Source organism: Ooceraea biroi, chromosome 12 (genome assembly GCF_003672135.1).
Source record: "Ooceraea biroi isolate clonal line C1 chromosome 12, Obir_v5.4, whole genome shotgun sequence".
Taxonomy (NCBI): Eukaryota; Metazoa; Arthropoda; class Insecta; order Hymenoptera; family Formicidae; genus Ooceraea; species Ooceraea biroi.
This window is the reverse complement of record NC_039517.1, coordinates 13,297,923-13,310,887: the sequence shown is the minus strand read 5'-3', so window position 1 is coordinate 13,310,887 and position 12,965 is coordinate 13,297,923. Positions and strand designations below refer to the sequence as shown.

Here is a 12,965-nt window from a genome sequence, read left to right as displayed (position 1 = left end):
CACTTAAAACATTTCCACTAATATATTCTGTTTAATGGTTACATAAATGAAATTAATGAATCGCTACTGATACGTTTGACTATAATTTAGAATTTGGAGTACAAATTTATTCATGATTCTCTTTCTTATAAATAGCGCAAATGTAATTTTGACTAACTTTAAAATTAAGACAAAAAGATTTGAGAAAGTTCTGATTAGAAGAATGATACATTTCCGAACATCATATATGTGTGTGTGTGTGTGTGTGTGTGTGTGTGTGTGTGTGTGTGTGTGTGTGTATAACATAATTTAAGGTAACGGATAGATAATTATAACTTCGAAACACATAATGGAGGTAATATTAGGTTATCTATATAAATTTAAAAATTCAAAAATTAAACTCTCTATACTATTGATACATATTCGATATTTCAAATTATAATGATAAATAAAATAAATCTACCGTATTCATACTTAAATGTCCTAATTAAACATAAACTCTCTAATATAAATCGCCGGGATTAATACAGGATGAACGCGGTGGTGGGTTATAAAGGGTATAAATGTGTCGGGACCAGCGTTTTCGACTGCGATCCTGAGAGCAGGAATATTTATGGGTCCTGGCCAGCAGATTATAGTGGTAGGAGGGAGTGGAAGAGAATAGGTGGGAAAGAAATCTAGGAAGTACTCCAATAATAGGTGAAAAGCGCCCTGCGAAAAGTCCCTTAATGTAGGAATGGTAGGGATGGCCAGGCCGAAAAAATCGAGGTTCTCAAGGACTGAAGTTGGTGAGGGAAGGTAGGTACTTAGTTCAGGTGTAGAGGAAGGGATGGCTGAGTTTGGGGTCCGCCCGAACTCAGGAGAGGGGATGGGTGAATACCACCGTGGAGACAACTCAAGGAGGGAAAGGGGGGAGTGGTTGGGAGAAGAAGATGGATTCCCGATTACGCTAGATCCAGGTGACGGGATATTCACAAAAAGGGGTGAGTAACGCTCGGTGTTATCGGTTGTTAATTGTGCTGAATCGGTTATTAATTGTGCTGAATCGGTGTAAGGTGTCCCTTGGCTGCACGTCACAGTTTCTGCCTGTGTTTCTGTCGGGGTATTTCTGCGTCCGCGATTGAAATTTGACACTTAAATGAAATAAGACGGAATTGATTCTTTGTGCCAGAAACCGAAATGAAACCACGAAGACGGTTGGAGGGAAGTAAAATGAAATTAATAATGAACTTAGGCTTACTTTTCTGGTACCGCTTCTTGGATGGAGTTGATCGTCAATGCGTTTGAGGAGGGAGCCAACCTGACCAGAGGTCCCTCGGGTGGAGTCCAACACTGACTCTAAGATTTAAGCTCGATGTCCCGATCACGAGAACGAAACAGTACGATATGTGTTGTAAGCCAACTGAAGATTGAAGAGGACCTCTGACCAAATTGTTCCCTTTATATAGGGCTAAAAGAGCGTAGGTGGGGGTTATTTGTTTCCCAGAAGAAAAGAAGAGTAAAACAAATTCATTTCTATTGGAGCGCTTGGTTTTCCCGAATTGCAGCTGGCATCCGATAGATTTATGATTTTGTTCTTGAAAGTTAAAGTGCGGCACTTGTGAAGACCACTCCGTTTACCATATTGCAATCCATGCTCACGTTTCCATTAGTCCATTTGCGTCGTATCTCTAGTTCGAATCTCCCCATGTATGGTAGATTTCTCAGTATTTAATTGTGGTGGATTACTTTTATTGTCGTCAGCGGGTACCGCTCCGCTTTTCCAGGTTCTGGAGCTGTCTTCGCTAAGTGATTTTAGCTCTTAATTCTGGTTGTTTATTACCTATCGGACGTTCCGGCCGAGCGCAGTTGGGATTGGAAAAGCTGCGAGCCTTATGGTTGGCGTAACGCCTGTCCACCTGGCCCCCCTGCGCTCGTTCGGTCATTTTTTCCGTTGGTGGGGTTTAGTTCTTATTTGTTACTTTTTCCTATTTCTAAATTTAATATTTTTATTATGGAAGCGAGGAACCGTGAAGTCTCCTGGACGTAACAGTATTCGATTCAATACTTTTAACAAATTCAACTACCGACTTCTTTTTATTAATAATTGGTAAAGAAAAATTGCCACCCAATTGAAGTAAGCATTGAACCTCACTAGGTATCGTTGAAGAAGTTAAATTTATACTATATATATATATATATATAAGTTTACGGCTTGTGTGTGTAAAGTTTATAGTTTTATAAAGACTATAAAATAAATTAATAATAATATTAATATTAATTAATTAATATTAATATTAATATTACAACACGCAACAAGAAGCGCGTCGTGGCCCACTTCATGGAATGTCCGAAGCAGAGCCGAGCTCAGCCGAGTCGCCGTCGAGCTCAGCCGAGCCGCCGCCGAGCGCGGAGCGCACACGGACACGGATTCGCGCTTGTTGCGTGAGCACCATGGTGCAGTATCGATGGTGCTAAGGGTATGAAGTTTGCATCACTGCTAACGATGTCGCGAGCTTGGTGAGGCGGGACGCGTGCGGTGCGGTGTATCGATGTTTGTATCGGCGCGGCTATCGATCGAATATAGAAAATATCGCCCTGCCGAGAAGCAGAAAAACACCAAATTCCGCGAACATTATTCTATGTATTGAATTTATCGGAACGCAAATAAAGACGAAATATGCCGAATAAAGTTTAATCCTCGACCTCAACCTTCCTTCCCTATCGAGCCCCAGCTACTCGATCCACCGGGGACCGACTTAGAAGAAAGGAAGCGGAAGAGAATAAACTTGTGCGAAATGATTAACTTAATTCCGATTAAAGTTTGAACAGATCCTCTTATGTTAAACGCATTTTGCAACGTTTTAATATGTTAGATGCGAAAGTTAAAGAGACTCCTGCGGATTTAGAAGTTTAGTTTCAACGGGAGAAAACGATATGCGTAATAATATACCTTATCATCAGGCCATTGGCAGTTTAATGTTCCTTGCAAACGTGACGCGACCGGACATTGCGTTTATAGTGAACTATTTAAGTCGTTTTATTTTCAGACTAGCACACAGGCGCGCGCTACGCGCGCTATAAATAAAATAAAAAATAAAAAAAAATAAAAATAATATAATAAATAAAATTGTCAATATAACCGCACTGACAGCGACTATGACATTCTGACATTCGCAACACGAAGTTCGAGCCAAGCGAGAGAACCAATCAGCGTCGCGGAAAAGAGGCCTCAATATGCGATAAAAAAAAATTTCAAGGAGTTACACGCCTTTTTAGAATAGGATATGATGAGCAGCATTGGCGCGTACTTAAGAATGTTTTTCGTTATTTAAAAGGTATAATTGATATGGGTATTTTGTATAATGGTTTAGTTGAAAACGCATGTCTTCAGGGATACTCAGATGCTGACTACGCTGGAGATCTCGATACCAGACGTTCAACTAGTGGCTATTTATTTAAATTAGCTGACGGAGCTGTTACGTGGGGCTCTATTCGCCAAAGAACCGTGTCACTTATGTTAGTACAACAGAAGCGGAGTACATTGCGGCTTGCGAATCAGTTAAAGAAGCGATTTGGCTTAAACAATTATTAAATGATAGTGGATATCAATGGACAAACGTTCCGGTCATAAACGTTGATAATCAAAGTGCTATCAAAATTATAAGGAATCCCGAATTCCATAAGAGAAGTAAACACATTGATATTCGTTATCATTTCATTCGTGAAAAATACACATGCGGAGATATCGATATTAATTATATGCCTAGCAGAGATCAACTCGCGGATTTATTTTGTAATTTGCGAGTGAGAATTGGCATGTGTAGAATAAGTTTAGAAGCTCTCAAAAACCGGGAGTGTTAGGCTGCGTTTGAAAACATCACTCGAGTGCCCCAGTGTATCATTTTATCCTTGTTGTTTATTCGCTGAACAACAAGGATAAAATGATACACTGGGGCACTCGGGTAGTGTTTTTGAACGTAGCCTTAAGGATTATGGTTTTTCGAGCTTTTATTTTGTAAGAAAGTGGCACCTAATCGGACCCTACGGCATTGCGCGTAGTGATACAAATCGTTTTAGTTTCGCGCGCGAGGCGACGTCGTCGCACCACCCCTATTTCGTTTTCTTTGTTCGCGGCAGAAGTCGTTCGTTCGCTATCGTGGTGGCACGCATGTACCACATGCTCGCCATTGTCGTGATTATTATCATATTTAGTTGTTTAGAACAGTCAAACGTGTTGTGTATTATTTCTTTTGTTTCGTTGAATAAAGACCGGTTAAAGTGTGCACCCAGAACACTGCGCGTACGTAATTTCACGTTTTCTCAAGATTATTAAAAAAGAATACTTCCGTGCTATTAAGGGTTGATATTAAGGGTAAGTTGTCGTAACAGGTGAGTAGTTAAGTATACCACGTCTTCTGCATACTCTTTTGCCAGCACTTCATTTGGCGTATAAAAACTACCATTGAAATTGGAAAAGTATCTGCCGATTTCATCGCTATTGATAGGTTCTGGCTTATTTACCGTCTCCAAAGTCACTGAAATAAAAAATATACATGCATGTTACTATACAGGGTGTTTCTAAAAGGTCTGGTCAAACTTTAACCACAGATGTTAGGTATCAAAACAAAGCACAATGTCCATATAAACATGGGTCCGGAAATGCTCCCCTTCTGAGATAACACAAGATAAAGTCACTTCATAGGCTTCTTTGGCTCAATTACTGTAGTAATGTTTTTTTTGTTTCGTCGCGGAGAAAACCTGCACCAAGTTTGATCCCGGCCTTGGGGCAGCGGGGGATATGGGGATTTTTACCACTCTAAGAATCAGGGAGTGACGCCCAGTTGCGCACAGAATAAATCGGACACAACAGATTTAGTGAATCGGACACGGACCCAATCGGACACAATAAGAAACGGACACAGTGATAATCGTACACAACGCTAATCGGACACAGTGGCAATCGGACACAGAACATTTGATGCCACAGTAGACGGACACAGTGGTGCAATCGGACACAGTAGATGGACACACGGGGGTTGCAATCGGACACAGTAGAAAACGGACACAGTGTCAATTGCGCACAGTAGGAAACGGACACACAGTGGTTGCAATCGGACACAATAGGAAATGGACACACAGTGGTTGCATCGGACACAGTAGGAAACGGACACATGTTCCGTGACAGTTTTCCTAACCTGGAAATGTTACTTGTAAGGACTTTTCTATTTCTATTTCTTATGTGGCGTAGCGATGCTACCATGCTTACTTTGCGCATACGTGCGATATTTAATAAATTTAGAAAGCATATACTGAGAGTATATGAAGCGAGGTTCCACGCAAAGCAAAGTTCTACATTGTAACTTCCACGCAGTACTTTTGGTCACCCCAAAGTTTTTTTTTTTATGTGGAAGAGTACTAGGTGACGGGCGAAGCCCGTCTCCTCGTGCTCTTCCACCTAAGCATATACTTTCTTAGCATAAAAAATTAATAATATTAAAGAAAGTTTATACTGGGAAAGTATCCACACTGTATCCACGCATGTACTTTGCAAGACAAAGCAATGTTTACTTTATATCTAATTTTGACTCTTCCTTATTAGAATGAAACTGTCACGAAACATGTGTCCGTTTTCTACTGTGTCCGATTGCAACCCCCGTGTGTCCATTTCCTACTGTGTCCGATTGCAACCACTGTGTCCGTTTCCTACTGTGTGCAATTGGCAACCACTGTGTTCGATTGACAATGTGTCCGATTGCCACTGTGTCCGATTAGCGTTGTGTACGATTATCACTGTGTCCGTTTCTTATTGTGTCCGATTGGGTCCGTGTCCGATTCACTAAAGGAGCGCCTCAGTTGGACACAGTTTATTTGGACACGTTGCAAGTGGACACCGTTTATTTGGACACCGAAAATTGCATACCGTTCACTTGGACACCGTTCACTTGGACACCGTGCACTTGGACACCGTGCGGTTGGACACCGTTAACTTGCACACCGTGCAGTTGGACACAGAAAAATGCAAACTGTGCAATTGGACACAGAAAAATGCAAACTGTGCAGTTAGACACAGAAAAATGCAAACTGTGCAGTTGGACACAGAAAACTGCAAACTGTGCAGTTGGACACCATTTATTTCGACACGGAAAGACATGAAAAAAAGCGTTTTCCATCCCCCCCCTTCGATGTGTGTGTGTGTGTGTGTGTGTGTGCGCGCGCGCGCGCAAACAAACAAACTATGTCCATCTTTTCGTGTCCAACTGCACAGTTTGCATTTTTCTGTGTCCAAGTGAACGGTGTGCATTTTTCTGTGTCCAACTGCACGGTGTGCAAGTTAACGGTGTCCAACTGCACGGTGTCCAACTGCACGGTGTCCAAGTGAACGGTGTCCATTTGCAACGTGTCCAATTGAACTGTGTCCAAGTAATATACACCCTTCACTAAACCTGTTGTGTCCGATTTATTCTGTGCGCAACTGGGCGTCCTCCCCGTAGGCGAGGACGGAGTTCACGGCGTTTTCGTGAGAGATTCCGGTGTCCCTCCGCCACTCACTCGAGGCAGGCGACGATGGGATTTTTAGAGTGGTAACAATCCCCATATCCCCCGCTGCCCCAAGGCCGGGATCGAACTTGGCGCAGGTTTTCTCCGCGACGAAACAAAAAAAACATTACTACAGTAATTGAGCCAAAGAAGCCTATGAAGTGACTTTATCTTGTGTTATCTCAGAAGGGGAGCATTTCCGGACCCATGTTTATATGGACATTTTGCTTTGTTTTGATACGTAACATCTGTGGTTAAAGTTTGACCAGACCTTTTAAAAACACCCTGTATATAGTAAATATACATAACTCGGAATAACACAATTTATATAATACAGTGTGTGTTTATACCTTGAAATTCATGTGGCAAGTCTTCGCAAAGAACTATGTAATAACATCCGTCTGGCGAATCAGGATACATTTGCCAAGGTTTTGTGTCCAGCCATCCGATTATCACGCCCGTCAGATCCAACTCGACATTTTTCACGATCATACCAACCGCGAATCTCATTTCTGGTGTCCTCTTTTTCGGTTCGGGCGCGAATTGTTCTTCATATGACTAGAAAGTGAAAAGTAATGATACGAAATAATTATATCTTTCTGGTAATTTGTAGTAATCTGTTTCTGTTGTAACTTCAAACACATTTCCAAAAGAGATGATCTTTTGAAAGGAGGTAAATTGGAGTAAACGACTTGTGGGGTCTACATAAGTATATAATAATAGCGGTTTCCATCGTCAGTAACGCTCGCGAGCTGCTCAAATTTAATGCACAATCAAGATTAGAATCTACATTTCTACATTTTTATACATTTATGCTTCCTTTTCCTCTTGTATTATATTATATAAGGAGATCATCTTTTTCAGAATGTCATCGTGACGTAAAATAACTAAAATAACATAATTATTCGCAGAATATTCTGCTTATGTTTCTTTATGTACACATGGTGTAGAATCTTTATAAATCACACACACGCGCGCGCGCGCACGCACGAGCCCGCACACACACGTACCCCAGATCTGCTCTTGGTTATTACTATATCTCGTGCAAAATCGATGCATCTGCTTGGATTGCGTATAATAATGGATTCAGTCTGCACATATGTAAAAACACGAAATTTGTTTAGAAAACTTTTCTTCCAGCAGATAGTTTATAAATATCTTGACAAATATGTGATAATATGCTTACTTCAAAACATATCAATACTTGTAATGAAAAGATTTATGTAAAAGACTAAATAAAGTGTTCATTATTATATGGAGACATTTTCATCATGCAAAAATATATTAATCAATAAACATGAATTAATCTTATGCAAAAGAAAAATGAGAAAACTGCAGAAATTTTATTTTCCTTTCTTTTCTTTAGTTATAAATTTATTGACGTACCTGTAGCAACTTACAAAAAGTAACAAGTATTCCATAATTTGGTCTCCACGTATCAGAATTTACCATCGTCATATATATTCCTTTTTGTTTTAAGAGATCTAGAAGCTCCGAAAACCAACAAACTTCATTCTTCCAGTTTATGTGATGATAAACAGAATCAACAAAATCGTTTGCTGCAGTAAAACAGCAACTCAAATATGCTGTCAGCTAAAACGAACATCATATTCATAAATAAAACTAAAATTATTGAAAACAAAACATTGTTTTTCTGAATTATGAACGAATTTGATGTATCAGAGATTTAATAAATCTATACCAAATTGCATGTGTTTGTGACTACTTATATTTGAATCGTTAATTTTATGAATTCTTGTTTCATTTAATAGATATGATATTTTATACATAATTACCTCTACGGAATTTATTCTGCAATATCCATCAGAACTTATGGAACATTGTGCAACCTCACAAATTCTGGACCAGTTATTTTTATTAAAAATGATTCCACCGTGTAAGACATCGATATACAAAAACTCATCATCAGGATTTGTTACATTACTGCAATAAAATAAAATGGAAAAATATATATAAGTTCGAAAAAAATGAAAATTTAAGAAAGATGTAATTAATCCAAATAAAAATTAGTTTAACCATTTTGGCTTCCACTGCAATAACCAATAATCTTCCCTCAAAACTTCAGGTACAGGAAAAGACAATAGTTTACAGCATACCCCAAGTCTTCTGGCAACAGCCTGGAATACGATTACCAATAGAACAATATAACCACACTTTTCTTTTAAAACCTGTCGCAATTTAAGAGACAAAGATATTAACGTTTAAAAAATAATATGAAGCTATACATAATCTGATTCTAATGTATTATAAGCTATAACTTACGTAATTTATACATAAGTAGTTTTGAAGGAAATCTGTATTCCCAAAAGTTCTAATTCCTTGGAACTTTTGTTTCTGGAATAATATCTCGGAAAGAATATATAAAATCTCTCTTGCATCACTCTTGTTCCATTCATCTTTATCGATATTATTGGATTTCCAAGACGAGATCTGTTCACAAGATACCGAGAATATTTGATGCTGAGGATTCACAACTTCAAGACGCTCCATCACTTGTTGTGCAATATTCTCCAGCTCCGTTGTTACATACGAGTAAGAGATATGTTGCTCCGGTTGGAACCATTGTGCAACAAGAGTTGCCGCCTCTTCCAATATCTGCTGCTTAATAGGACGATTCATAAATTCATGCCACATGGGTTTTAGATAATAATGCCTCACATGTGGCAGAAGCTCTTTTCCATAATAAATATATGTGAGATCAGTCCTATGTTCACTAAAAATTAAAACATTTTGTATATTAATTGTGCAATAAGTATTTTATCTTTTTAACATATACGTTATAGTATTACTTAATTATCCATAGAAACTTTTAAAAATATTCATCATTGATTGAATCTCACCTCTGTGATCGTTTATATAAACTTCTTAACTCATCCATAAGTAAATAATAATATAAGTGATGTGTCACTTTATTAGAATGCATTAATGCATCAAGCTCTTTCTCCTCGACAAATACTTTTTTCGAGTGGCTCCGATAACGATACTCGTCCAACCACATGCGCCAAGTAATATCTTCACTCAACAAAGATTCATAAAAGCAATAATAATGCTTTTCGCTCAGTTTCGTTAAAAAAAGGCGCAATTCTTTTCTACAGTTTAATTGTGCTCTTACTACTTCCTTAAAGTCTAGATATTCTTTGTGCTCCTCTTCTTTACAAATGTTTTTCAAACCAGGCCAACTGGAATAATAATGTAAGAACAGGGTATACTTAATTTTGCCAATAACGTGTAAAATAAAACTCTAAAACGTTTTTGAGCAGCAACAAGTGAAACGTATTGTATAATAGATAGTCATAAAGTATACGCGCATGCGTATAGTCCACTAAGCCCCTTATGTCTAGGATGAGAAACACTGATCGGTCGCTTACAATAGGCACAGTACTACATAGTATATACACGTATAGACACGTGGTCATATCGACACGTGGTCGTAAAGACACGTGGTCGCAAAGAAATTCGATTCTAAGCTGTTTGAATAACGTGGACTTTGTAAGAGGAATAAAGCAGCAAAAAAAATATTTATTTACATATTTATTAAACAATTTTTTTTATGACACCACTGGCAACTATATTAAAATTAAGAAAAAACGACGTTTTAATAAAGTTGCCAGTGGTGTCGTCAAAAAAAATTGTTACTGTGAATTTTCCTGGCGGAACAAACTGTACTAATATTTGATATTTATTAAAAATTAGTGTCATAAATGCATGATATAATTTACTATACAGTCGTAAAGTATACGCGCATGTGTAATTTATGTATCATCAATACTTACAATCAATCACAACGGCGGAACTATTTTAAATGAGGACAAAAGAGAAAATAGAAGAAAAGAAGAAAAGAAAAATAAGAAAATATAATACAAAAAAATAGATAATACCTTTTATAAAATTTCCGTCGCCAGAATGTATTTTCGTCGTTGATCATTTGATAGAAATGCTTGCACGTGGAGAAGAAATTTACAATATCTTGGAAACTGATAATGTTACAGTTCAGAATTGTCTGTACCATTTCTTCGGGTAGGTCCGTTATCGTAATCATTATGGAAAACAATATATGAAAAGCAATATAAATGAATATATTATATGATACTTGTACAAACTTTCTATATGTTTCGTTGTAGAACTAATTGAATCGGTTTGTCGCTCAAGTATTTGAAATCGGATGAAACACTACTTAGCAGAGTGAGTGCTCGGGATAAAATGAGCAGAGCTTGTGTGCTTTACGAGAATCATCTGCACTATTATCCCCTCCATGGTACTGTACCCAGAATTTGGCATCACTGCAGTGATTGGCTAACTTTTCAGGGACGTATAAAGTCCGTGAAACAACATAACATTTATACTTTGTGGAAAATATAATCAGGGAGTCTATTACGTATCTCTATGTGAGTGAAAATGGGAAAAGTGAGCAAATTCACTAGGTGTTGACCAATCAAATTATAAATATGCTAGTAAATTTGTTCACTTTTTGCATGTTCACTCACGTTAGAGATACGTAATAGACCCCCAGATGACTGTAAAACTGTGTTTTTTGTTTTTTTATTTTGTTTTACATTCAAACAGCCTGAAATTTCTTTAATTGTACACAGAAAAGCGGACTATAACAAAAAAACACAGAATATAACAAAAATTTTATAGTAAGGAAAAAAGTATTTATTATATATCATCGACATATAGTACTTGAGAGTATTGCCCATGTATCTATATAGTTTATTGATAAAGCAGGGTAGCGATCGTTGAGTATCAGGCGCAAGGATACATTGAGCGTTGGCACTACTTTTCTTTTATACACATGACGCCTTACCAGCCCTTTTAGCGAGTCGCGTGTTACATAAGCGCACATATATTTTGTATTTAATTTGCAAGTTTGTATTCAAATATATATCTAAAAGTGTATAACGAGAGTGCAAGTTAATAAGTGTCCACCCTCCAACAGTACTGGACGGAGTATGTCAACGATGTCGATGTATTATATCTTCTAGATTAATTGTAACAAAAAAAACGAAGCCTGCCATCGGCGGGATTCGAATGTTCGCCTGTGCAATGGTGAAGGGTGCAAAAAGAGCAAGCCCTACCACACTAGCGGCTCAGGGCTGCAGCTGCAATTACTTCTGCGATTGCAATTCCTCCTTGGGCAATCAGTAGCAAAAACCAATAAAATGAAGGCAATTTCAAACAATAACTCATCTATGTCGCAAAGTAAAATAATAAAATCATATTTCGATAGATCTCACTGGGTTTTGTCAAGGTAAAGGTGTAATAACGTTCAACTGTTTTTGATTTTTATTTTATAAAATATAGTTTTATACTCGACAATATTTATATATAGAAAGATGGTAATATATTTAGAATACATCTTACATCTTGAATATAACTGTTCGAGATTCACTGACGACGCCCAGCGCTGAGCGCGAGAATCGTGCACTCGAGACTCGGAAGTCTTCGATAAGGATTTGACGGCAGGATTAGACACAACACACCAAAGAAAGTAAAGGTTGCGATTCAGTGAAATTGAATCTGTATTTGTCGTCTCAGTTTAATAGTGGTTAACGCAGAGAACCCGATTTAATAAAACCAGGCGTCGAATGGTCGTTCGAACGAGACTCGGTTACACGGCACTCGTGAGGTGAACCGAACAAAGAGAAAATTACGAGCTAGAGAAGAAGACTTTCTTCGACTAGAATCGTGAGACAACTGATTCGGTTTTTGCCGCAGTATTTTCTTCATTTGGTCTTCCAAACTATCTCGTTATTCGCCCGAGTTGCTCGAACGACGATTCGACATGCCCATATATGGCAACGCGAGCCGCTTCGACCGATGTTTGCCGAACATTAGAGAAAAATATTTTCCCCTGCTCAGACAAATACCGAATGTACTGAGTCCTTGCGAAGGACTGAGATTATTTCGTGAGAAATTAGGATTTTACTAAAATTCTCTTCAAAACTATATTCATTCCGCTCATCCTCAAACAATAACAATAAAACATAACAATAAAAAAGCTGTCGCTACAATTCATTAGATAAAAATAATATATCTTCTCTGCCATACTCATCTGCCAGCCTTTTATTTGGTACGTAATATGTGTTTTTAAATGCAGAAAAATATATGTTCCGACTGCGCAGGTATTGAAAGGTTCCGGTGTATCTACCTTCCTTACCCCCTCTGAAATAAAAAAATGCACGCGAGGTTTATTATATGTACAGGAAATATATCATTCACACTATAATATAATTTATTTAATATAGTTTGTTTGTACCTTCAGGAACACCAAGTATGTTCATGCTCTCGCAAAACACTAAGTAATACCGCGCAGATAGAATATTTATTTCTCTCGGGTTAAAATCTTTTCTTTCCCTCCATCCGATTATCACGCCTACAATACCCGAATCGTAAATTTCCACAATCATTTCCACTGCAAATCGCATTCTAGGCTTCCTCATCTTCGG

At 38.0% G+C, this 12,965-nt stretch overlaps 2 protein-coding genes across 2 annotated transcripts; both read right to left on the bottom strand.

Annotated features, from left to right (window-relative positions):
- Nucleotides 1-329: 329 nt before the first annotated feature.
- On the bottom strand, nt 330-3,040 carry LOC113563089. The gene is made up of 2 exons (XM_026974198.1): nt 1,220-3,040; nt 330-1,112 (listed from the first exon to the last, which is right to left on the bottom strand). Coding segments are annotated over exons 1-2 (651 nt in total). The 5' UTR covers nt 1,221-3,040; the 3' UTR covers nt 330-462.
- A 5,612-nt stretch (nt 3,041-8,652) lies between these two features.
- On the bottom strand, nt 8,653-12,470 carry LOC105280358. The gene is made up of 3 exons (XM_011340858.2): nt 10,314-12,470; nt 9,360-9,698; nt 8,653-9,232 (listed from the first exon to the last, which is right to left on the bottom strand). The coding sequence occupies exons 1-3, from the start codon at nt 10,556-10,558 to the stop codon at nt 8,764-8,766; spliced, it is 1,053 nt and encodes a 350-aa protein (XP_011339160.2). The 5' UTR covers nt 10,559-12,470; the 3' UTR covers nt 8,653-8,763.
- Between the last annotated feature and the right edge of the window lie 495 nt (nt 12,471-12,965).